This window comes from Nelumbo nucifera, chromosome 6 (genome assembly GCF_055504915.1).
Source record: "Nelumbo nucifera cultivar China Antique chromosome 6, China Antique-T2T, whole genome shotgun sequence".
In the NCBI taxonomy this organism is placed as follows: domain Eukaryota; kingdom Viridiplantae; phylum Streptophyta; class Magnoliopsida; order Proteales; family Nelumbonaceae; genus Nelumbo; species Nelumbo nucifera.
Window position 1 is genome coordinate 37,722,720 of NC_142654.1, and position 27,964 is coordinate 37,750,683.

The 27,964-nt window shown below is 36.0% G+C and overlaps 1 protein-coding gene across 1 annotated transcript; it reads right to left on the minus strand.

The window, feature by feature from the left end:
- Positions 1–11,850: 11,850 nt before the first annotated feature.
- LOC104608716 (zinc finger (CCCH-type) family protein / D111/G-patch domain-containing protein) lies at positions 11,851–21,331 on the minus strand. Its single transcript, XM_010274773.2, has 4 exons — positions 21,120–21,331; positions 15,501–15,854; positions 13,223–13,283; positions 11,851–12,941 (listed from the first exon to the last, which is right to left on the minus strand). Exons 1-4 carry the CDS (start codon positions 21,243–21,245, stop codon positions 11,944–11,946), a joined length of 1,539 nt encoding a protein of 512 aa, XP_010273075.1. The 5' UTR covers positions 21,246–21,331; the 3' UTR covers positions 11,851–11,943.
- Positions 21,332–27,964: the final 6,633 nt, after the last annotated feature.

The following is a 27,964-nucleotide window of genomic DNA, read 5'->3' on the forward strand; positions in this document are numbered from 1 at the left end:
ATTGCAACGATAGGCATGTCTAAAACTATCATTAGGACATAAAATCCATGAAAATCAAAACCAAATCAAGGAAAATGTTGCACCAAAAAGGAAAGGTTGACTGTAAACCTTTTCTTTTAAAATTCTTTGCCCTTTTCCATGAAAACACTCTCTTAAAGTTAAGCTTTGTGATTGGATGAGATTTATACCTAATTTTCCCTTAGTTCTCTATAAACAGAGAATAAACTTGAGCCTAGAAGGAGAGACCCTAGAAGCATTCTTAGCCTTTGTAGAGACCCCATTATATCGAAATTGCCAAGCACTTAAACCTTAAACATTAAATTTGCCCACTGTTTTTCAAATTAAAAATCTATGATTAGAAGCACTCTCGAACTCAATAGCTCTTTCAAGCATCATCTCAACTTATTTCAGTTGTTGGAAAACCTTTGTTAAGGTCATACACGACAGGTAAACCTTTTACTCTACTGTTTAGCTCATATTCATAATTTTTGCTTTTTTAGTTTAGTTTTGGGTTGCTTGAAGTTCTAAAACTTTGGAGAACTTGTGCTCTCAGTTCCTTTTAAAATAGGACAAAGAGGTAGAGAGGCGAGGGTCTTAGGGAAAGTAGCACCTAAGGTCCGATAACATCTCTTTAAACCAATTTGACGAGGAGTTGGAAGCATTTATCATGAGATTTCAAGAATTCTTAGCAATCTTTCCATTAGTTTTCATTAGGAATTAAGTCTAAAGAACTCTAATATTGGGCTGCCACAACAACTTGGAGAGAGGGGTGCCTAACACCTTCCCTCTCTCAATCCCTTGGAATCTAAAGTCTCTTGGTTAATTGCCTTTCCCATAGAGAATAGAGTCACTATTTTGAAGATAAATTGAATTTTCAAAGATGAAATGAGAGTCAATTTCCTCTAAAAAATGGGTGGCAACTCCTACTTTGAGCTGGCTATGGGCTTTTTGGAGCTCACAATGAGGGTTTACACAATCCAAGGCCAATCAAACTTTCTTTACATTTCACAACTCTGGACGTACTCTTGTTGTCCTTGTTTTTGTCGATGACTTACTTATTACCAAAACAGATTCTCATCAAATAGCTAAATTTAAGACAATACAATCAATGCTTTTTTAAGCTCCTATACTATTTTTAGGTATTGAAATTTCTCAGTCCTATGATGGTATTTTCCTTAGTCAGTGGAAATGTCTACATGAAATTCTTAAGGATAAAAGCATGTTTAAATGCAAAGCTAACCACTTCCCTATGCAACACCATCACCTTGAGCCTGTTTCAAGCCCACCAATAGATAATCCAAAACAGTACAAATACTTAATGGGATGCCTTCTTTATTTGACCATCATTGGACTAAATATCATTTATTTTGTTCATGTTCTGAGCCAATTCATGTCCAATCCATCACTACCTCATATAAACACTACCATGCACATTCTTCGATATCTGAAGTCCTCTGTTACATACGGTCTCTTTCTTTCTTTTGAGAATGATTTGATTCTTCGTGCCTTCTATGATTTTGATTAGGTCAATTGTCTGACTATAAGGCATTTAGGCATTCAACCATAGGCTATTTTATTATTCTTGGAAACTTTACTTTTATCTTGGAAGTCCAAAAAGCAATTACTGTTTCTTACTCATTCACAAAGCAAAGTATTGTGCCATGGTTGTTGTAACCAATGAATTGATTTGGCTTAAACAACTCTTTAGTGATCTTGGGTTTGTTCATTCACAACCAAAGGAGTTATTTTGTGACAACAAAGCAACTCTCCATATTACTAGTAACCCAGTCTTTAATGAGCATACCAAACACATCAAAATTAACTATCATTTCATACGAGAACATTTGTAGTCAAAATATATCACTACTTTACACATCTCCAATTTCCAACCTATTGACATTTTTACCAAAGTTATTGGCCAAGATCAATTTCATACTCTACTACCCAAGTTGTGTTGGAATAGGGTTAGAATCCATCAGATGGATGGCTAAAACATGCTAGATGGCTGGCCGAAATTACAAAAAATTTTCTAACCTTTTTGGGAACCGATTTCCTGGTAAATTTGAAATCTAAAATTTCAAGATCATTCTTGCATTGAACCAGACCAAATTTAAAACTAAAGAGAAAGGAGATTATACCTGATAGGCTTATACAGAGACCACAAATCGCAGCTCCCAAGGTGGTAGTTCACGCCCAATATCAGACACAAAAATTGTTCTCCAACTGAAGATGGTATAGTGTATAGAGAACCAATTTAGCAATACTTGTTTTCAGCAAATCTGCTATCCAACTTGTTTGGATCAAGTGGGGTAATTGAGCTTGAAATTCTTCTGGCTTTTTCTTGCAAAGAAAAAGAAGAAAACTTATCAGAATCAATTCTTGAAAGCCTAGTTCATTCTAGGGTTTCTTGGGAGATAAGAGAGAGAAAGAGAGAACAAGAAAGAGAGGTGTTCAAGTCTAGTTTGCCCTCTTCTTCAGTTCTTTTTTGATCTCCTTATGAAGTACTCTCTTAATCTAGTTAGAAGATTATCCCAATCTGATTTGGATTTGGACTCTATTAAGAGATAACTTATCCTCTCTATACCCAATACCAAACCTAGATTCGACCTAGAGCATCTTGTGACAGCTTAATTAATCTTATTAATGTTGGGCCTTTGGCCCATTTTCTTCAAAGGCTCACGACCTTTACAGATAAAATATGGCAAGTCTCTTAAATCAAATAAAAATCCATCAAAACAAAAAATGAAAGACCTAACTTAAATTTTTAATATAAATGATTTAAATAATTGAAAATTTAAAATAATTCATATTAGTGGCCCCGTAATGAGTACGAGAGTCATGCCTAGTTACAAATAATTTAGAAGATAAATAGAAATTAGAAATAATTTTGGAGAAAGTGAGGAAGGTAGTTTAGGAGAAATTTTAGGAGTAGAGATTATTTAAGTTATCGTAAAAGTGCATCTAATTGGTTGTTTCAAAAACGACATAAAATTTAAGCCTGATATTGTATGGCATGGGACCCCACAAAGGTCTCTCTCACGTCCATAAGGGTCCGGCCCCACCTCTATAAGAGGATAGGCCGAATTCATTGTTCAGAGTAGTGAACCATTGAGCCAATCAGCATGGGCTCAATTTGGAACTAACATTTAAATGATCCTTGGATTTAGCCACTCTATGAAGACCCGAGGATAATGGACTTAAGTGAGATAAAGCCCATTAGGTAATTAGTCCTATAATGGTCTCTTACACTTAACCTCTTGATCCATAATGATCAAAACACTACCCAACAGGGAATGACCTCTCCCCTGGTTGCAAGGTACAGTGCTACACTCTCTGCTCAGATGGATCCCGGGATTAAAACCTTTTGCAAACATTTTTCATAAAATAGTAGTATATATAATGTATAAAGACATTTTGCAAAACTAGATTTTAAATATAGTTGAAATCCACTACCGGTAGTTTAGGTTTCCATCAGAGAGGGTATAAACCTTGATATTCACTTTGTCCAACAAAGGGGCCGATTCTATCACTATGATCACCCACTTAAAAGATTTCCTAAACTACCCCAACATGCATAGGTATTTGACCCGTGATGGATCTCACTGATTGGCATATCAAAGACAATACAGTTTAACACCTAGTGTAGTACCATAATCAAGTTTGGAGTTATGTGTAACTTTTCAATTTTGCTCATCTATCTCCAAGGTCCAGGATATAACTGCAAATCAGTTCAGGTTCAATGTTTCTTTCAAACACACATTGCATGTGCTTGGGGTCTAACCCTATCAGTTGAGACAAGCTGCTCCAACTATTTGGTAGCACACCAATGTAAACCTTGGCAAGATAAATTCTCTAAGTCTATCCAATGGCTGAAAATATTCTAAACTAACACAAGTCTCTTAAGTGTCTAGTTTAAGGGGTAATTCATAGAAAATATACCAATATCAATATGAAGCAATAATGTACTTTATTCATTTACAAATAAATGTTCATGTACATTATTCCGGTTAGATCTAAGGGCATATACTATCTAACATGTTAAGTATTCAATCTACTCTTGCTCCAACTTGAGGGGACGTATTACACCAACTGTCATTCCATTAGATACCAATTGCCATCCCAAATTGTATAAATAAGACCCAAGTTGGGACCTGAGTTAGTTACCATTGAATCTTGATTCTTTGTATCTATATAAGTATCATCACAATGAAATTTTACAAAGTTCTTTTCCTTCATTTAGAAATCTTCAACTTCATATATCTTCTTCTTTCTTCCTTGTCTTTACATTCTCAATACAATTTACTCCACCTTTTAGAAACAAGGGTTGTGAATACTCATTTTAAAGGTCTTAAAAGGAGTTTTTCAAGTTTAAACATGTTCTCACCAAGCAAAGGAAACTCCTTCATTATTGAAGGCATGCTAACTTTAGTGCAAAATGGTTGAGAAAAAGTAGGAAAACAATAATTTTTTGTGGAACCCAATTTTTTAAAGTAACAAATTTTGTCCAAATAGCAAATGGCAAATTTTCCTACTATGTCCTAGTATACCTTGTTACCATGTCATACCAATACCTGTGTAAGGAGAGAAAGGAAAACACAAAATTAGGAATAGGGGTATAAATGGATCAAATTCGAACTGAATTAGGCAATATCCGAATTTGAATCCGATTAGAAAATTTGATTTAATACCTAACATATATTGAAATCAATGTTCGAATTCAAATTCGACTAAATATTTGAATGTTCAATTTGATTTGAATTCGACTGATTAATTATTTTAGGTAATTAATAAATATATAAAATAAATATTTTATTTATATAAAATATATAAACATATAAGTTATTTATATAATTTAATTATTATACATCAATTATATAAAATATTTAAATATTTTATATATTATATATAATAATTAAATAATTGGTCGAATTTGAATATTTATCAAATCAAATTAGATTATATCTGAATTTGACCAATTATGATATTCAAATTATTCAAATTCAATTCCATTATGTAGAATTTCAAATTAAAAATTAGATTTTCGAATACCACTCACGACCATAATTCGGAATAGGTGAATAGCTTGTTGGCCCCCCATCCCAACTAGAAAGTAATGCTCCTCAATTCGGATATGCCTTGCACAATATATAGGATGCTAAGTGCAAATAACAGTCAATAATAATTAAAAAAAATAAATCCAATTATTGTTAATACCAAAATTTAGAAAGCCGGATCGGATTGGGCCATTTGATCCTTTGACCTGGGAACCAGTCAGGTCTCCAGTTCCGGTTATAATATGAACCGCTAATACTAAAAAAACATTAAAATGGTCAAAGAACTGTTGACCTAGGCGGTCGAACTACTAAACCATTTGACCTAGGTAGTGGTTTGTGGGTTATATTTTTATTTTTTCTGTAATTAAAAAATAATAATAAAAATAAAAAATTCACTTGTGTCCCGAATCGAATTGGTCAATTGGGGCTAGGGTTTGAACAAAAACCATTTTTGTTCTTTCCTTCTTAGGCTCTCACTTGCTTAACCTTCGACGACTTACGGCAACAGTGACCCATGACAACCAACGACCAGCGGTTGAGGCCCCATCTATGGCGACCAATAGTGAACGAAAGCCATTTTCTCAGTTTCTTTAATCTCATTCTCCATTTCTCACTCTGAGATGTCGAGCACAAGGTTTTACAACGATGACATACAGAGTTACAATCCACAATCTACGGCGACCAATAGTTTATCAACATTTTGGATTTTTTTCCTCCTTTGTCGGCGAGTTTATAGTTGCAACAACGATTCTAATCACTGGTGACCATACCACAATCCACCGACGGTGGTTTTTCCCCTCTCTCCGTGAGCCCAACACCATTACTGGTGACAATGAAATCATGAAGATATAAAATGCATCACAGAAACTTTGAGTTTGAATTCACCTCATAATTTGTTTTTCATTTTTCCTAATTATGATATGAAAACAAACTTTGGTTTGCTTTCATTAATTGATTATTTGAATCAAATCCTTGTTGTTTATTAATTATTTTTTAATTCCTTGTTAATTTGCTATGTCCAATTTTATAATGAAAATCTGAAAATTGTAAGCCATGATTTTCTGGCTACGACTACTCTAATACCAAATGGTTGTATGATCACTTATTTGCTATATTTCAATTTTATATTTTTATTAGTTCTTGCTTCTTAATTCTTGCTATACTTTTTAATTCCTTGTTGAATTAAGATGGTAGAATCTCCAACTCCAAATACTAATCAATTTGATCCAAATCCATCACAAGAATATGTTTCATCAAATGCTAAACAGAAACCAATCTTGCATGGGGTCATGTTTCCCCTAAAGTTGACCCTCTCAATGGAACAAAGTTAATGAGATGTCCTTATAATCAAAAGACTTTTAAAGAGGGAGGGATTAATTGGATGAAACAACATCTTGCCCAAAGGAAAGGTGACATTTCAGTTTGTTGTAAGGTACCCTATGATGTAAAATACAAAATGGTTTAATTGTTGAATGGAATCAATAAAAAAAAGTGAAAAGCAACCTATGGATTTTGTTGATGACACTAGAACACAATGTGAAAATGATGATGACGATGTTGAGATTAGGGAAATATATCCATCTAGTACACAGGATACTAATCAGGGGAAAAACTAACTACATCATCAAGAAAAGGGGAAAGCACCTTCAAAGCTAATAACTAACCATTTTGCTCTACGAACCACTCCATGTGAACAACTTAGTATTAAGAGTGTATTGGCATCTAAGGGAGCAATTAGTCATGTGGATTGTGCTGTTATGAAGTGGATGTGTGATGCTTGTATTCTCTTGAGTGATTTGCGTGCAAGATGTTTTCAACATATGTTGGATGCACTTGCTACAATTGGTCCAAGGTACAAAGTTCCTTCATATCATAATTGTAGGATCAATTTGTTGAAAGATTTGGTTTAGGTGGTTAAGATGTCTATTGATAAACTCTATAGTCAATGGATTGCAATTGGTTATATTATAATGGCTAATAGTTGGACAGGTACACATAATCGAACATTGATTAATTTTTTACTGTATTGTCCTAGAGGAATTATATTTGTGAAGTCTGTAAATGCTTCTGAATTAGTGAAGAGTGCATAGAATTTGTTTGTTTTGTTTAAACAAATTATTAATTGGATAAAATTAGAAAATGTTGTTCAGGTAGTCACTAACAATGTTGCAAATTATGTAGTTGCACAAAGATTGTTGGAAGTATAATTTCCATGGATTTATTGGTCATCTTGTACAATACATTGTCTGAACTTGCTGTTGAAGATAATTGGGAAAGTGGATTATGTTGCAAATGTGGTTCAACGTGCATCTAAAATTACAAAGTATGTCTATAATCATATTTTTGTACTATCAATGCTAAGGCAGATACTCGCTTTGCAATCAATTTCATTTTGAAACACATGCATGATTTTCAAAATTTGGTGACCGATTGGAGTTATAATGACTCCAGCTATGCAAAAGATGCAAAGGGGGAGGAAGAATTGAAAATAGTGCTAGACTCTAAATTTTGGGAACAATGCAAAATGGTTGTAGGTTTCACATCATCACTTGTAAGTGTATTGAGGCTTGCAGATTTTGAGTTTAGGCCTGCAATGGATAGGAATGACAATGGTGCAGATTTCAGGTGGATTTTGTTAATTCTAGACTCTACTCACCTCCCTAAACCTCTCAACCCATACCTGCCCCAAAACCCATAGTAGGATGGATTTTGACAATCCAAACCCTACCCACATATGAAAATGCAAAACCCTCCCTATGTTCAAGGGTAGACTTGTTCATGGGCCGGGTGGCCCGATTATAGGCCCACGGGCTTAAACTTGAGCCAAAAAGCCCGGCCCACAATAAATTCGAACCGGGCTTGGGTTTTGTCAAAATAGCCCGGCCCAACCTAAAATTAGACTTAAAATGAGTTATGTGATTATGTCTATTTGAATAAATTTTTTAATTTAAGAATGTAAAACTGTGTTTTAAAACGTAAAAGAAAAGGAAAAAACCATCTTGTAGGCCCATTGTTCATTTAAATAGGAAAAAAAACATCTGAATTTTTAATTCTAATTTGAATAGGGAAAATTGTAATTTTTTTATTAGGTCGGGCTTTTTATCAGGGCCGGGCTCGGGCCCAAGTTATAGGCCCGTTGGTCGGGCCGGGCTCGGGCTCGGGCCTAGCGTATTTCCATTAATGATGAGTAAAAGCCCAGCCTGACCCAGCCCATGAACAGGTTTATTCAAGGGTAGGGGTGGGTTGGGTTTAAAACCCACATCTAATTTCCTTTTATTTCTTTTCATATAAAAGCAATAAATAAGAAAAATAACACAAATAAACAACAAAATTTCAAACTATTTGATTAAGACGTATAAAAACACATAAACTATCAATTATCCTTCATGTAAAGTTTAAAATATTATTAAATTCAAGACCTAGTACATCAAAATTTATATGATTTTCTACAATATGTGGGTCAAGGAGGGTCGGGTTTAGCCTAATATCATACCCTACATGTACCTGTACAAGTTGTAGAATCCCAAAACCCATTATTCAAGCAGAAAAACCCATCCCATCGGGGAGGGTAGGGGTGGGTACTCACTAGGTAAGGTAGAAATTGCCATCCCTAGCAATGGGGTATATGTATCATGCTATGTTGAAGGTTAAAGAAGCATTGAAAAAATATTTCAATTATAGGAAAGCTGAATATGACCCATTTATGTAGATTATTGATAAAAGATGGGATAAACAAATGGGTCACAAGCTTCATCTTATGGGTTATTATTTCAACCTGACCTTCCAATATTATATGAAATCAAACGTCAAATCCCCAACCGTTATGTCAACCATTTTTTATGTCATTGAAAAGTTTGCAATCAAATCAAATGATGCGAAGGTAAAGCTAAACAAAGAGCTTTGTATTTTTTAAACTTGTGGTGATAATTTTGGAAGAATGGAGATAGTTAAGACAATGCCTCCGAGCAATAAATATTTTCTTCTTATAACATGTTTATTATTTCAATTGTTTTTATTTTGGGTAGACATTTTAATTTTATTTTATAAATTAAATCAATTCCATTTCATTGCATATAGGTGAATGGTGATCGAGATTTGGTTATGACACTTCGAATTTAAAATGAATTATTGTATAGATCCTTAGCTAGATATGTAGTTCATTTGGATGTGAATACAATTGGAGTGTTTTTGAATGTATGCACACGAAGAAAATGAGTAGGTTGGAGCACTAAAGGCTCAATGACCTAGTATATGTTAATTGCAACCTAGGCATGATAGATTGGTAAGTGTTTTATGTTTCACAATTGTCTACTTTTTTATGCTTTCACTTCATCTAATTTTATCACTTGCTTCTTTGTAGGAGAAAAATTGAAAGTCTTGACCCAATTAGGTATGAACATGATGTTGTGGAAGATTTAACAATGCATGATGATGAGGATCCTCCATTACTTGATGGTTATGAGAAGGACAATATGCTTAGAGCTTATGAGACAACACTTCCAATAATGGAAGCACCATAAAAAAAAAGGAGCTACGACTGAAGGTAACTATTATTAATACTATCTCATAGGCATTTCCATACTTGAGTTTTTTGACTATTTCTTGAGTTCTAATTTTCTATTTTCATTCTTTAGATGGTAATGTTGATGATTTCTTCAATAAGCAATAGAAAATCTTGGAGGAAAATACATCCAACACCCAACTTGGAGATGAAAATGAAACATAACCTCCTGAAGATGAAGATAATGATAAAATACCACCTAGCTTTGGTTGGTAGTTGGTACCATTGAGAAATGAAACCAACATATCTTAAGAATTTGGACTATTGGATTTGTACAATTTATATGTTGAACTTGAAGTTTTGACTTGTGTTTAATACTTGTTGAACCTTGGTTTGTGATCTTTTCTGCTTTTGAGTACCTAAGTGTTGTGATTGATGAATTAGTAATGCATGATTTTATGGCAATATCTATGGAATCTCTTGCAAGTTTTCTTCTCTTGTCTTCTTAGTTTATTTATTTATTTATTTTTTGAGCAAGAAGCCAACAGAGGAAACTTCGAGAGGCTTAACTATCTAAAGGGGCTCCTTTCCATTTGTAAAGGTAAGGGCATTATAATGGCATGAATGGTACTTAAGTTTTTCCCTTCTTTTTTTTAGTATAACAAATTATAATGGCATGGATGTTTAGGAAAACATTATTTGAAGTTTAGTGAACTCTATGTTTATATGACCTAGATAAGCAAATTGTAAGTGAAAACAATAGCAAACAATTAAAAAAAAAAAAGAAAAAACAGAGTGAGAGGACCTAAAATTATGTTTGTTCCAATTTGACTGCCATAAACCATGTGAAGGAGAACCTATGGTGGCTTTGAGCTGGAAGGGAAAAGGGCCAGAGGTGGAGGTTTGAGTCTAGCATGGGAGCTTAATGAATCTTTTGAAATGGAGGGAGACTTTAAGAGAATCCGATAGGACCTGAAATGATTAAGTGAACTTTAGGGTAGGACTTGGGTTGACAGAGGGATAAACTTTAGGTAAGGACCAGGGTTGACATAGGGGTAGACCCTTGGAATCCCATGACCCATTCTGTTATTGCTTTCTACCGTGTTCTATAAATGCTTATGGCTATGTTCTTGTGTCTACTATTGTGTTCAAAATGAGAGTTGCCTACAAATTGATGGAAAGGGAAACCGTTTCCAAGGAAATGACCACATTGTAGTCTTCTGTTGTATATAAGTTAACAGTTTCTGTTGACTAACAATGCCAATCCTTTGGTTTGGAAGTGTGTTCACTTTTCATGCATCTTTTCTGTGTTTTTTTTTCTGTATTTCTTTTTGTATTTTCTGTAGACATATGACTAAACACATCATGCTTTTTATATTTTCTTCTGTATTTTTCTTTATTTTCTACAGACATATGACTAAACACATCATACTTTCTATATTTTTTCTGTATTTTTTGCAATTTTGTATGTTTTTTCTATATTGTTTAGAAATTTTATGTTTTTTTTTTGTAGACATGACTAAACACATCCTACTTTCTGTATTTTTTTTTGCAAATTTCTATATTTTTTTGGAAGTTTTCTATATTTTTTTTGCATTTTCTGCTGACATGACTAAACACGTCATACTTTATGTATTTTTTCTGTATTTTTGGAAATTTTCTGTATTTTGTTTTGTATTTTCTGCAGACATATGACTACACACATCCTACTTTCTATTTTTTTCTGTATTTTTTGCAAATTTTTGTGTTTCTTTTCTGTAATTTTTGGAATTTTTCTGTATTGTTTTGTATTTTCTACAGACATATGACTAAACATATCCTATTTTCTGTATTTTTTGCAAATTTCTGTATTTTTTGAAAATCTTCTGTATTTATTATTTATATATTTAGATATTTTTAATTTTCCAAATGATTTTTTTCTGTATTTTATTTAATTTTATGGTATTTTTTTATTATTTATAAATATTTTTTGTTTTTAATTTATTTATAACATCACGGGTCAAACCGTTTTACCCAAATGGTTGAACCATCAAACAAAAAATGGTGCCAAGACCGGTTATGTCTCCGGGTTGGTTTTCAAAACCTTGGTTAATACTACGATAACGAAATAACTTAGCATCTTGTAAGTAATAATACATTTAATCATCCCATTTTACTTTTCTTTTTAGGTCTTCTTTCTTGGATAAGAATGCGTAAGACCATCTCAATGATCAATATAGTCACGAGTCACGACTGCAGTAGAATTGTAGAAGAAAAAAGAAATGGATTGTTATGAATTATGATGCAAGCTTAACATCTTGGAGACTTTGGAAGGTTAGAATTTGGTATTATAATCTAATAATCATATCAAACATGTAAAATGTCAGGCAACAGTAACAGAAAGTGCATTCAAAACTTGAGCCACCTCTTCTCTTTCTCCTTGCTAACAACAGCATTGGATGCAGATGCATGGGCTGCCTCTGCATCTGCCAAGGCCTTGCGGGCCTCATTGAGCTTCCTCAAAGCAGCTTCATAAACCACCTTTTCTTTCCTGTTCCGATTCACCATTTCTTCTAGCTTCTCAACCCGGAACCTTAGCTCCTTCACCTCATCATCATAAGCTACCAGGGCCCGTCTGTCTTCTTTCTTTGCATCCTTTTCACCTTTAGCCTGTTGTTTTTTTGCAAGGCCATTTTGAGCTTCGCCTTGCATAGCTAGCTGGTTATTGATGAAACTGAAGACGCTTGGCCTTGATTCCTCTTCAGCTTTTGCAGCCCGTGCAGCAGCTGCATGTTTCTTATCACGCTTTCTCTTGCCACCTCTAGTGCGCTTCTTTCCTTGATTTTCCTTGTTTTCCTCATTTTCACGTGACTCCAGTGCATGATCAAGTGATTGCTTTGGTGGGAGAACTTTTACAGGAATTGGGTGCACCATTCCTTGTCCCGATGCACCCAAGCCCATCCCTTCTCGGTAACCCATGTTAGCCATCATCTTGGAAGCTATGCCCCGGGTGTGATGCTCCCACTTGGCAAATACTGTTGTTTCAGTCTGGATGCCTCGTTGTCGTGTTGTTGCTTCCAGAAATCCAAGACCTCGAGAGTCCTCTTCTTCATAGCAGCTGGAATCAGAATTGTCTGAACTTGAATCATCATCATCATCTTCTTCATCTACACTCATTTCAGCATATTCAGACAATGAAAGTGCCTCACTCCCAAGATTTGCACAACTTCCATCATCTCGAAAGACAACTTGACCCATTCCAATCACATCATCCCATGACTCAAGTTCTGCTTCCCTCCAAATGCCAGCCTTGCTTTCTGAAACTGCCCAGATGCTAGAACCTATCAATGACTCTTGCCATCTTGTGGGAATATACTTCTTGAGGGAAGAAATAGGAACATTGATTCCTGAGAAAATGGCTCTAAGTCAGATCCAAAGCACTGGATCAAAGCAAATGCATACAAAAGCTTCTCATGGAACAACCGAACAACCACAGACCAATTAAAAAATAATAGTAATAATATAAAGAAAAGAAAACCTTCACTGTTAAATTTGATAATGTATGTCAGCAGACATTCATGAAGAAACACCACAAGAGATCACAGCAGAAATACATGGGATTGAATTGACAGGAAAACAAACTTCTTTAAATCCTACATCTTAGGACCCACTGCAAACACTAACATACCATGAGACAAGCGGCAATTGGTACCAAATCGACATCGTTGTTGTAAAAAGAACTTGCACATCTGCACTTAGGTGGGTTCACATTAGTAAGTTTTGAACCAAGAACAAAGGCTTCCAAGTTTCTAGCAGTAGATAAATTTCAGCAACTGGTGATGATGACAAGAGTAAGCAATTTCAGGGTATCAGATATGTTAAGCAGATAGGTCTCCCAGATAGCATATAGAACAAACCAGTAAATGTTTGTAAAGACGAAATTTTATTAAAATAAAAAAATGAATACAAGGTGAGAAGAAATCACCTTGGAAATAAGAAAATAGAAGGAGCCACAAGACTTGGCAACAGAAACTGATCAGCATTACCTAAGAAAAGCCAAGAGCCACTAAATATAAAACAATGAAATCCAGGACCATTAACGTCTGAGCAACAACTATGACCCTTGAAACATATTGAGACTGTCAAATACCAGATAAGTATGTTGGGTAAAAATCTGGACATGAGCTGTGCCTTGGGAATAGATGAAGACCACTGCCCAGTCTTCAGCATACATGTAGAAAAATAAGATAAAAAGATGAGGTCCCACTGATTCATCTGAATTATCCACTAGCTAATATATATACATATCACATAAATTGGAAGGTCAAGTCACCCTATCAGTTTGAATTGTTGGGTAGCTAATATTCAACCGCTGGACCACCTTAGTAACAATGAAACAGAGACCAGGAAGGGTCTAATCACCCTTCCGAATGAAGTTCAGATTAACATGCATCATTATATAACAATAAATTGAGAGTATTGAAAAGGTGTGTTTAGGGATGAGAATGGGTTTGTTTCAGCCATGTTTTCGGGCCCAAATGGAGTGGGTGACTCTCTCAGGGCTGAGATTTTTGCAGTTCTGGAAGGAGTCCAAAAGCTAAGGAGATGAATATAAGAAAACTCATCACTGAAGGGAACTCAGAAGTGGTGGTAGGGTGGCTGAATAAAGAAAATAGCAGGTTATAGATGTACAGTAATGAGAGGAGGAAATTTAGGTGGCTGGTTGAAGAGAGAGAAATTAAGATCAGCTGGGTGAAAAGATCAGCTAACTCTTTTGCTGATGGGTTAGCTAAGCAAGGAGTCGAGAGAGAGTTAATGTTTTCGACACAAGTGTAACTTTTTCCTTTTTTCTGTTCTTGGGAGCTCAAGCTCTAGTTGGAAGATAAGAAAGTTTGTCTTCCTCCTTGTAATTATTTTTGTGATTAATTAATGAAATGTGGTTATTGATAAAAAAAAGTATTCAAATTACATGAAAGAGAGCTTTTCTACATATCACCACTTAACTCCTATGGTGTTAAGAGAAAAAGAAACTCCATTTAGTTATTAAATTGTAACATATGTTTGAATCTGCATATCATATAATAGATTTTCTGGATGGCCTAGAATATTTTTAGAAATAGAATAAAACAAGAACTCATGATTTTCTCACATCCCTTTGCCACCAGTGCCTAAAGACAGAAATAGTGTATTGGTAAATAGCCAAAGTAGGGGGAGTTAATCAACGCATTTCTACTTTCCCAAAGATAGATAGCTCCTTTCCCAAAAGGTCAATTTTTTGGAGAACCTATCAAGGATCAGATTCCAAAAATTTCTAAACATTGGGTTTCCTCCTAACAGAAAAATGATCTTTTTAACAGCAACACGATGGAAATGCATTAAAAATGAGAATAATGAGATCATGAAAGAATACTAGTACAAAACTCCTCGGCCAGGAGCAAAGGGAGAAAGATGGAACAATCTCAAAGAAACTGACCACACATTCTTTGCAATATCCAAGCAAGTTCATTTAGCATTGAATAGATTCAATATAAAAATCTTACTTTGGAACAACTAAGAAAAAACTTAGGCTCAGTTTGGAAGGAGTACAAATACAAATAAAATAATACAAAATACAAGGTTTTGCATTCCACATAATTGCACTTGTACTCCTTCCAAACTGAGCCTTATAGAAGATATGGTCCTTGATGGATTGAAATAGCAAAAAAGGATTCATGTAGCTGACCCAATATGAGGTTGAGTCAAGCAGTCTTAGAAAACTGTCACACTCACATGAGGTTGCATTTGAAGGAAGCAAAGTTGCAATAGTTCTCATTAGTCCTAATTAAAGTAGCAAATTTTATATGCTTGGAATACTACATCACAACCATGAGGCATGAGGTTGCACTTGAAGGAAGCAATCCAAAAGAGTAGTTGTAGTATAACCCCCCCCCCCCCAAAAAAAAAAAAAGAAAAGAAATTGTACGCACCAACATGTTTTCAGATGTGGGTGTAAGAAAAGAGATCCTTGCAGAACTAGAACCTTCCAACGCAACTATGCAACCATTATACCATCGTCCATCAGTGTGACGGAATCTACATTTTGATCCAACTGCAAAACCTTGATCTTTCACTGGTTCTGCTTCAACATGTGTCGGACCAAGAGGTTCCACCATCACATCTGTGGCTTCTGCATCAAATAGCTCCACCTTAGCATTCTCAGCAGTAGCTTCACAATTTTGTACTGATATAAGTAAATCAGTTTCACGCAATAACCGTGAACGTTTGAGGTGAAGAAGCCCTTCCTCTGCATCTCTGATTGCGAGAACAAGTTCCTCATGAACCTTAGGAAAAAAAAAACGTCAATACCTATGGATCATAATGATACCTCTCAGAAATCATCATAGCAATAAACAAGGACCAAAATTTTGCAACGTATCAGGGTGTATTGGACATATCATATCATTCCAGATACACCCTTTGTGAAATTTTGAAACAAAAGCCGAAAAGAAGTGGAGCACGTGATCCAAACACCTGGTACCCATGTTCGAGCGTATCGAGGTGTCTCAATACTTTGAACCTTGGCAATAAAGCCTGGTACCATGGTTTATAATTCATAACAAGGGAGAGATTGAGGAAGATGTCACCCATAGATTTAGAGCAGGATGGGAAAAATGGAGGGTGCATCCAAAGTTTTATGTGATAGGGATTACCACTTAGATTAAAAGGAGATCTATAAAACAATTGTATGCTGTACGGAACAAAGTTTTGGGCAGTCAAGAAACAACATGCCCCAAAAATTAATGTGGCAAAAAATGTGTATGCTGAGATGAATGAGTGGAAAAACCAAAAAAGGGATAAAATATTAGGGGTGTAAATGGATCAAATTTAAATAAAATCAGAAAATATCCAAATTCGAGTTTGAATCCGATTAGAAAATTAGATACCCGAATTTGATTCAATATCCAATGGATATTGAAAATTAATATTCAAATTCAACCAATTAATAAATATAAAAAATAAATATTTTATTTATATAAAGTATATAAATATATAAGTTATTTATATAATTTAATTATTATATATTTAAATAATATAAAACATTTAAATATTTTATATGTTATATATAAGAATTAAATAATTGGTTGAATTCGGATATTTATCAAATCAAATTAGGTCATATCCGAATTCAACCAATTAGATATTCAAATTTGATTCGATCAAATACCGTTGACACCCCTATCAAAAATGAAGTCATTCGAAGGAATCTAGGAGCAGCTCCAATAGGCAACAAAATGAGAGAAAGTAGACTTAGGTTGCATTTAGCATTCCTTATTTCAAGGACTTATTTCTTTTTTGCAATTAAAAACTCAATGTTTATAGGGGCATTTTATCAGCAAAAAGGAGATAAGTCCTTAAAATAAGGAATGCCAAATGCAGCCTTAGATGGTTTGGTTACTATAGAAGACCATCAACAGCAACCCTAAGAAAAGTTGATTTGTTGCAAGTTGAAGGGGCTAGAAGGGCTAGGGGTAAACCAAAACGGAAATGGGTAGAAGTAACAAGAAATGATTTAAGAACCAATAATTTAACAATGGATATGGCATTAAACAGATCAGATTGGCAAAACAGGATTCATGTAGATGACCAATATAGTTGGGACAAGGCTTGGATGATGATGAGTAACAAAGTGGAACATAGCTATTGCACTTAGGATTTTAAGAATCTTGGCCATCTTGTTTACTTTCACCATGATCAACAATTAGGTCCTGTTTTTTCACTTTGATTGCTAGTTATTCATTACACCTTTATTTTGTTTTTTTAGTTTCATTGTTTTTATTAATCTAAATAGTAGAGATCTTGAGTTTTGTTATTTTTATTAGTGTTCTTTCTTATTAAGTTTTGTTGTTATGCAAATTCAGTCACTACGTTTGGGAAAAAATCAAATGTTTCCAAAGGTTTGACTGATCACCTATGCTTATCTATAAATAAGCCTTGGTTTATGTAAGAAGGAAACTTATGGAATTGAATTTCTCTCTTCAGAGCTTAGAATTCTCTCTTGGACATCTGATTGGACACAAAACTATGTCGTAATGGTTTGATTCTATTAGAATGAAGTAAGAACCAGACTGACAATAGTCCTTAGTTAAGAAGGGGATATATAATTACTAGCTATCCCCTTTCCTTCTTTCTTGATTCTAGGTACTCTTCTTGTCTTTAATTTTCTTTAATCAGCAATAAAAATGACATTAGTAATAAAAGAGGGGCATGATGATTTTGCAGGATTCCAAAAAGGAAAGGTGGACAGGGGAATTGAATAGGGAAGTCTGGGCTGATGATGCTTGTTACTGAGCAGAAAGACCAGTTGTGGGGGCTTATGGTGGTAATCTTGTTATCTGAAATGCAAAGGTGTTGAGGGCTTGTGATGCATTTGTTGGGATTTAATCTATATCATGTGTTTTGTTGGGGGGGGGGGGGGGATGAGGAATGGATCTTTTCAGTTGTTTATACGCCTAAGGAAGATAGCTTGCAGGGCGACTTTTCAGTTGTTTATAAGCCTTTCAAGATATCCATGCAGTGTTCTCTACCTCACACAACTTCAGATCACATGCCTTTGTCATTACAGACAGGTGAAATGTCCAGGCTGGGTCTCTCCCATTTTGAATTAATGTTCTTTTGAGGCTCTGGGATTTCGTGACAAAATGAAGGAATGGTGAGACAGTGCTGGTTTTTCAGCCCACTTATAACAGAAGCTTAGACATCTCAAGAAGGAAATTAAGCAGCAGAATTAGAAATTGCAAGGAAAAGATGTTGGATTTTGTACCAGAGTTGGACAAGGTGGTTTCAAATAGCCTATCTAAGGAAGAGCGTCACAAGAAGAGCTTGGCCCAAGATAAGTTTTGCAGATTATGTTGAATGGAGGTGTCATGGTGCCAAAATCTAGGGCCTTGTAGCTCAAAGCAGGTGATGAAAATACACGGCCCTTTCATCAAATGGCCAATGCCAGGAGGAGGCAGAACACCATCACATCTATTACCGTGGATGGCTCTTACATAGAGAACCAACAGCAAGTGGTGGAAGGCATTACATCCTTTTTTGAGAAATTATATAAAGAGGGAGAGGTATTTAGACCACAGCTTGATGGTATGGATCTTGATCAATTGGAAGAACAGGATGGAACTCATCTCGAAAGGGAGATTTGGAAGGAGAGGTATGGCAAACCTTATAGGATCATCTCAAAGGGGACAAGGGCCCGGGCCCTAATGGATTTCCTATGGGCTTCTATACCAAATGCTGGGATATAATTCATGGTGACCTAATGGCAGCAGTGACGGACTTTCAGGTGAATGCTTGCCTTTCTTGAGACAAGGCTCTTTGTGGGCTGGTAGTTGAAGGCTTTTTGTGGGAACTCCAGTCAGTCATTTTGTTGATCATTGGACACCTATCATTTACTGAGGCTCTTTTTGTATAGGTTCTAAACGTATATGACCTGTGCACAACTACAGGCACATTTTTTACAGGATCTCTCGCCCTCCCTTTCACTTATATTAATATAAATATTTTATCATTTTTTTTATAGGAAACGGTAACTTTCATTAGATAAAACCATAAGAAACAACTGTTACCTTCCAAAGTAAAAGGTGACCCCTGAATAACAAAAAGCTTACAACACTGCACGAAACAAAAACTCCTGATTCACCCCTTGTTTTGCTAGGTTGTCAGCTAAAGCATTTGCTGACCTCCTAGACCAATAAACTTTTGCATCCAGCTCCCTTGTGAGGCTCAATAATTCCCTTGATGGTGATCCCTTCAATATTTTATCATTTATCAAAAATAAATAAATAAAAGAGGGGGAAGTCAAATAAAATCTAGCCCTGATTCTCAACTAAGAAGGCCATTACCCAATTTTGGTCCCAGGTATATGGGGTCTTGGGAGGGGTGGACTGCATATGGACCTAACCTTTGGCATTCTTTTATGCGCAAAGCAGCTACTCTCAGATATAATCCAATCCCAATTTTCAATTATATAGCCTAATTTCTAATGGTCATTCTATTCTGATTGGAGACAATATCCCTGATATCCACTTAATGCTACTCTCAGATATAATCCAATCCCAATTTTCAATTAGATAGCCTAATTTCTAATGGTCATTCTATTCTGATTGGAGACAATATCCCTGATATCCACTTATGCTATGCCAGCAATGATTGAACAGGGACAGGCTAGCCACATGGAGACAGTGATTACTTGTAATTGATTGGTGCTGGCATTAACTTGTAAGTTGAAGTTCACCATCAATTGAAGTTCACCACGTGGAGTGAATTTAGGAGATGATAAATCCAATAGGGATGACTGGAGAGATGGTTTAGCTAAATCTGGGGTGGGAAGGGATGTTTTGTACAGTGATATTTCATTGCCTATGTAAATTCTGAGGTATGTTCTTTTCCGTTGCTTTTGCCTTGTTGCTTGGTTATTGTGTACATCTTCTCATGTATATCCTTCCCCTTTTCTTTTTGCAATGAAAGTAATCTTTTTTCAGAAAAAAAAAGGGGTTGAAGAGGATGAAGTCATCAGGGCGAAAGAATCAAAGAGTGAAGAGGAGCAAGTCGATGATTGGAAGGTAGGAATAAAAGAAGCTTAAAAGTTATTCAGGAGTAAATAAGAGGATCAATGTGGAGAAGCTTGTAAGCCAACTGATGGCGGCTCAGTTGGTAGGTTCTCTGACTCGTTGGAGTAGAGACCTGGGATCAAATCCCGCTGCCACCAGGGGTTGGGGGGGTTAAGGGAAAGGGGATGGGCTACCCCCTGTTGTGTAGCCCCATGAAGCAAAAAAAAAAAAAAAAAAGTGGAGAAGCTTGTAAGTAAGTAAGTAACCTTTAGGATTAGGAGAGAAGATTGACTTCTATTAAGAATGTTGCAAAGTTTTTAGAATGGATAGTAAAAGTGGGATGGTCAGGGAGAGTTGCTAGAATCCAGAGCCTAGGAATAACACTGGGAAGGGAGTTGCTGATGCCCCTAATTAAATTTGGATAAATTGGATATATCTGTTTCAGGATAATGAAAATCCAACTAAGAAAATAATCATATAATTCCATGTGAAGTATGATTAAAGTGGTCAGCAAACAAGTGCAGGCATGAAGGACATGATGACAAGAATTCAATATATTTACTTTTTCTTATCTAAACAACTACTAATTCTTAACTGGTTAAAAATTGTGGCAAGAAATATGCTTGAAAACTCTTGAAAAGGGAGCAACTTTGACAACTGCTTGACAACCTAATCCTTTATAAGATAAAAAACACTAAACAATTACCTTTTTTTTTTGATCAATACACTAAACAATTACTTTTGGAAAGGATTCGTTTTCTGATTGTCCAGCAAAGTAGCAGTAACTTCAGAAAATCAAACGTCTTAACAAATTCAAGCAACATAAAGACCGTACAGATAAAAAACATTAAGAAATATCAACCTTTTATTTCAATTTCGCACACAGAAAAATAAATCAAATTCTTTGAGGAACTCCGCGTAGAACATAAACCAAAAAAAAGTTCACAATTACAAACAAACGAAAACCCTAATTTGGACACGAAGTTTTGAACCACCTACCGCAAGAAGCTCCGCATTAGCTGGGTCAGAAGCTAGGGCTTCCTTTAAAGCCGTCAAGGATTCCTTCTGTTCTTCTAGTTGAAGCTCGAGCTGCTGCTCGAGAACACTTTCTTCTTCGTTCGCCATCGAGAGTGACGGAAACGAAGATCGAAGGATGGCCGTGCACTACCTCGCGGTCCTCGCCGGAACGAAAACAAGTTGTTTCTAGTGTCTAGTTAGCCATGCACGTATGGGCTTTTACATGCTCTCCACACTCCTGGCTCCTGCTCCAACAGGCCCATGGGCCACGGCCATTTGCATTTTGCTTTGGGCCTCTTGGTCCATTGATATAAGGCCCACAATTCTTTTAGTGGCAGTTGCTTGTAGGTCCATACGCCGACATGGCTAAAAGGTTTCTTTTTCTGGTATATATATATATGGAGAGAGAGAGAAGCAGAGAAGGGAAAGTCTACCCTCAGAAATATAGCCTTGAATCTTACCTTGACTAGCCACACCGAATTTGGGTTATGTTTGGTTTAATTTTCACTTTTTCTCATTCTTACTCAAAATAGAATTCTAAAATAGATAAGAATGGGAAAAAATATGTAAAATGAGAAAATATTATTATAAATCAAATACTTATTTACTAAAAAAAATAAATTCTTTTCAGATTAAAAGTGTCTTATGTTGGTCATTTTTATTCTTCAAAAATACTTTGTGCTGGTGGTCATAAACCGCCAGCCCAAGTCTCCAAAACCATTGGCATAGATATTTACAGGCAGATGACCAACAGTCAATGTCTGTCAGCATAAGTTTTCATGACAATCCGCTAATAAACATCTACAGCGGTGACCTTGCATACCTAAGCTGGAGGTTTATGACTACTGACATAAAGTTTCTTTAAAGAATGAAAATGAACAAAATTGGACACAATCATTTTTCATGTTGCAGGTTACCTCAATTTTTATATTATATGTTGATTTTTCATTCTGAAAAAAAAAAATGAGACTCATGACAAGAATTTTATAACCAAAACTCTAATATTATTGATCGTAAGACTCAGAACAACAAACTAAACATGGCCTTGGTTTTTTGATCGTTATGATACAATAGCGAAGTAACCTGTATTGTTAATTGCCAAGTGGACACTCGAATGACAAACTAACCAAGTTCACATCTGCACCCCACAAGGGTGTGACTCACAATATCCTATAGTACATTTCTATTGTGTATTAGAAACATCTCTCAATGATGTACCAGAAATGATGATATCATCATCTGAAAATGTTCTCAATACACGACGAAAATGTACTGTGGAACATTGTGGGGTGCCCCCTTGTGGGGCGCAAATCTGAACTCCAACTAACCACGTACCACGTGGAATGTGAATTTGTCCCCACCTCCAAAAAAATTGGAATTGTCATCATCTATCCATGGCCATGATCGACATGGGTTTGGATTTTGGCCCAACAAGCAAATATCAGCAATATCTACTTTTTGAGTTTTAACGTGATCTGACATGCCCAAAGATAACGGCCCATTTAACTTCGGGCCTTGAACCACTGAATGTGACTGCTTTGGATTAATGGGCCTGTCTCGTTCTACTCGATTGATGTCTTAGTCATTTTATAAAAAGACTCCATATTCCATCCTATGATTCATATTCGGGGAAGGGTTTTTGGCGATAATGGCAACCTTTGGCCCCTAATATCAATAAAAATAAAATTTTAATATAATCTTTAGAATATAAATGCTTCTCCTTCCTCCATGTCCTTCATTGGTAATTAGAACAAGGGAAATCCCAAGTCAGAAAACCTAAGCCCCATGGATCCTTTTTCCAATACTCCATTATCTCAACTCTCAATACACTTTATGGCACAAAAACTTTACTACAAATTCAAATGCACCTACACCCAAGGATTAGGATATCGATATAATATGTCTGATATAGGGTGTATCATATTAGTATAGGATTGAACCGATATGATCGGAGGTGTATCCTGTCAGTCATTTGTATCGGTCCAATATGTTATTGTATTGGCACGTATCGTGAGTATCGACCAATATGGTCTGATACGCATCGATACAAAAGCATAATGAACCCGAATTTGACAATAAATATACCTAATGATTCACTATAAAAAAAAGAACCTAGTGTGGTTTGAATCTAGGTCATTTATTCATGACACAATAAATGAAATAAATTAACTTTTATTAACATTACACTTATATTCAACAACTCCAACTATAAATTAAAAAAATAATATTTAAAATTATTATTTATAAATCAATGGAATAAATAATTTATCAAATCCACACACATACTCACACACACACACACACACACATATATATATATATATCAAAAATTGATTTCTAATTTAAAAAAAATTATATAAATAATAAAGTAATTATTTTAATACTTAAAATTTATAAATGTGCATATGATATGTATCTTAAAATATTTTTATAAATTATTAATTAATATTTTAATTTACATTAAGTAACATTGTATTTATTATTTACAAAGATAAAAATATTGTTTACAAAATATTTGAGAATATAATAAAAATAAAAATATTAATAATGGAATAATGATTTTAGTAATTTAATTTTATGAATTTTCATATGATATGCATCTTCAAAATTTTAATAGGTTTGATATATTTTAAGTTAAGATTTTTATTTTTATAAATTATTAATTGACATTTTAATTTACATTTTATAATAACATATTTACAAAAACGAAAATATTGTTTATCAAACATTTGAGAATTAATTTTTAGTTGATTTTTTTGTTAATGTTAAAACTTAAAAATAATAAAATAGAAAAAATAGATATAATAATTCAAATACAATAGTTGCATATTTTTTGTTCCTTTAACTTTAATAGAAAATAAAATAATAATGGCTTTGTACATGTATTAATTTGTAAAAAATCCATATAATATTTGTCTTGGATTCTTTTTTATTGATGCATTATCAATAAAATTATATATTATCTATGCATCCCTCTATATTAATTGTAATATATTTCTTCATATATACAATTCCTATATTTATACATTATTTTTAGTTATTTTGGCATTAAACTTATTGTTTATAATATATAAATAGAATTTGTATACATTTCCTTACTGTATCCAACCGTTTCCATATTCTTTTGTGCATATCCATGCATTTTCCAAGTGTATTTGTATCCATATCCATATCCAAGTTGTCCATTATGATACCTATAATCCTTGTCTACAACACATGGAAAATCAATCAAGACTATATAGTTGGCATTCCCCTTGTGATCAATGTATTATTTTATTCATCCTTTCACACTGTAGAAGTGGGGATACTTGCAATACAAACATAAATAAATTAGCCAAAAAATTAAAGAAGCTAGCCAAAGCACTTAAAAGCTCATTGTATAACCTTTTTGATTTATTACTTGATTTTTTTATCAAAAACCCAATTTCTAATTAGTTTCAAGATCACCACACATCACAACTTACCCAATGCAACAACACATGTAAATTTTTAATAGTGGTTGTAAAATAAAAGGGGAAAATAGAAAAAGGTGTATAATTGTCCAACCTAAAATCTTTAACCTATTAGGTGAGATCCCCTCGTGTTTATTGGGCTTGAAGTGTGTGTGGACAAGCAGAGTCCTTTGATTTATAGTGGATTCATGAAGAGGAAAATGATATTAACAAAACGACTGAATCTGTTAGTGCATGATTCATGACATGAACATTACCATACTGATGTTCACATATTTTTTGCACCTGAAGAAGCACTAGCAGGGCTACTATTACTTCTTAGCTTGGTAGAACAATAAGGTGCTCGTGGGAGCCCCCTCTTCGGTGAGCACTGGAAAGAGGGGTTCTTCTTCGTGCACCGCCTAGGGGCTAGCTGTTCCCTACCAAGTTGTCAGTCTCAAAGACCAAGGTGAAGGCATTGACCAAGGCCGAGCTGTTTAGAGAGGAGTTGGCGGTCATTAAGAGGATTGTGGGGGTGCAAGTACAGAAGTACACCATGTCCGTGATGTTGATCCGTGTTGGGATGATGGAGCCCCCAACTAGTTTGTCCTCACTTAGTGTAAGTTTTTTATGTACTTCCTCAGCTATAACTGACCATCGTTCTTCTTTTGGGTAGATATGATCATGGCTGGGGATGAGGAGGAGAGGATGAGGCGTATGTAGGCCGTCGCATAGAGGAAGGCAACAACTAAGGCGGGGGCCACTCAGTAGTAGCATCGCCCCAATAATGTAACCCTGCTGCCATCAAAGAGGTTGAGGCCTGCCGAGGGTGACGTAGTAAACGTCGGTTCTAACGAGACTCCTCTACAACATCCACGGCTATAGTCTGCGACTTGAGGAGGTCTTGAGGTTCTACCCCCTCGAGTGTTCACCTAGATAATACTTTGGAAACTGAGGGCATCCTCGTGTAGTTGGCCCAAGGTATCTTGCTACTCAGGATTGATCGAGAGACAAGCGACTAATTCGTTGCAGTAAAGTATTTATACTTTGTCTAATCCCTTTCTCCGGATTGCTTCACCATGCTAATTGACTTGTTTTGTAGACTATTTGAACGGTGACAATGCTGATTGATAGGATGTGCGGTCTTCGGCAGATGGCCGAGGCTTGGGAGGTTGAGTTCTCTCAACTGAAGGCAGAGATAGCCGAGCTTAAGAAGGCGATGATGACCAAAGATGAGGACCTGCGGAGGTTGAGGAGTCAGATGCGCGAACTCAAGGAGGGCCATGACAAGGTGTGGAAGACGGTCGAGGAGGCCGAGGCGAAGTTGCTTCATGCCGAAGAGGAAGCGGTCACAAAGTACAAGGAGTTTGAGGAGTTCTAGATTGTTCTTGATGATTACACTATGGACTCTTGGCAGATCAGCTTCGTCCGAAGCAAGAGGAGGGTTATGTGCAAGCATCCCAAGATAGCAGCCGCCGTGGGGGCGTATGGTCCTTTCGACACAAAGCCATCACCAGCAGCGCAACCTACCCAGACTGACGCCTCAACTACCATCGAAGGGGTGGATCTTATCGACGACGTAACCGATGTGGAGTGACGTTTCCTTTTTTTTCTCATTGTTGTACTAAACTTAGTATGTCGGGCTTATAACTATTGTACTGGACTCCTTTGATAATGGAAATCTTCCTTTTGCCATCCAATCTTTGCCTTGACCTATTTTTTTTAACAAGTTAACCCACTTCGGGCTCTCATCATCGTTGGGGAGATTGGTGGCGCGTGATTTTATGGAGCTTTGATCAAGCTAACCCACTTCAGGCTTTGGTTGGCCAGAGTGATTCCAAGCCCTTGTAATCATGAAGCTCGCACTCCTTGAGGGGGTTAGCCATGGTGCTCCGCTAGCTCTTCTCCAGCTTCGAGTCAGATGGTTTCTCAGAGTTCAATTGTCACCTTCTTTCATTGTTTGATAGGGGCGCCGTTCCCACTGTGCCTTGTTGGGTCAGTTTGGCATGGGGCCTTGGCTGTTTCAGGTCAATCGAGTCTCTGATATGATTTAAGGCACTAAGGTTATTTCGAGCTCAACTCAGTGTGTGTGTAGCGATCTTGTGTCCTTGGTCGTTAGAGTTCAGCCAGGTTGTGCGTACAGTAGCTATCTTGTGCCTTGTTGGGCCAGTTTGGCATGGGGCCTCAACTATTTTAGGTTGGCTGAGTCTCTAATATGGTTAAGGCACTAAGGTTGTTTCGAGCTCAACTTAGTTGTTTCATGGGGTGCTTGTGCGCGTGTAGCAATCTTGTGTCCTTGGCCGTTAGAGTTCAGCCAGGTTGTGCGTGTAGTGGTGTCTCAAGGTCCTTGTCCGTTAGAGTTCGATTGGGAAATGTGTGTAATGGTGTCTCGAGGTTCTCGATTGTTAAAGTTCGGTCGAGCATTGTGTATAGTGTTTACCCGCTTGTGGTTGAAGAAGAGATCATTCATTTATTCTTGAGCTACTGTACAAGAATTTGACAACACAAGTCATTGGTAATACATTCTTAGGTTCCTAGCATTCCAGCTCCTTGGTATAGGTCTTTCATCTTATATGAGCTTGGTTCGAGTACTCTAGTGACTCTGTACGGGCCTTCCCAATTCAGACTGAGCTTTCCCTCTTCGAGCTTGGGCATGAAGAATTTGCGGAGGACGAGGTCACCTGTCTTGAAATCCCAAAGATGAACTTTGGCATCATAGTACTTGGCCATCTTTTGTTGTTGTGTCACCATCCTAACATGTGCTCAGTTTCTAGCTTCTTTCACTAAGTTCAGCTCAGCTCTTAGATCTTCGGTATTCGCCTCGTCATTGTAGAGCTCGATTCGAAGTGTGAGGAATCAAATCTCTATGAGGATCACTACCTCAACTCCAAATGTTAGATAGAATTGGGTTTCTTCAGTAGTTGTTTTTGTCGTCATTCTATAGCCTTAGAGGATTCTCAACAACTCTTCCACCCACCTGCCTTTGGCCTTGTCAATCCTTGTCTTTAGACCGTGGAGCAGGATTTGGTTAGTCACATCTATCTATCCATTGCTTTGGAGTCAATGAATTGCCGTTGTGCGATAGTCAATCCTAAGCCTAGCGTAGAAGGCCTCAACTTCCTATCAATGAATTGTGACTCGTTGTCAATGATGAGTACCTTGGGTATACCAAAGTGGCAGATGACATTCCTCCAGAGGAAGCCTTGGGCGTTCTATGTTGTGATGCTCGTTGGGGGCTCAGCTTCGACCAATTTAGTGTAGTCTACAATGACAAGGAGGAATTTCTTCTGGCAATCCGTGGTAGGGAAGTCCCCAAGGATATCTAGACCTCACTGAGAAAAGGCCTATGAGATAGGAATCGGCCTGAGAGAGGCTATCGACTAGTGGTGCAAGTTG

Coding starts and splice junctions, on each gene's coding strand:
- LOC104608716 (XM_010274773.2), bottom strand. CDS start 21,245: ATGGCGAACGAAGAAGAAAGTGTTCTCGAGCAGCAGCTCGAGCTTCAA. Junction 15,855..21,119: donor CTAATGCGGAGCTTCTTGCG/GTAGGTGGTTCA, acceptor TTTTTTCCTAAG/GTTCATGAGGAACTTGTTCT. Junction 13,284..15,500: donor CCACATCTGAAAACATGTTG/GTGCGTACAATT, acceptor ACCTAAGTGCAG/ATGTGCAAGTTCTTTTTACA.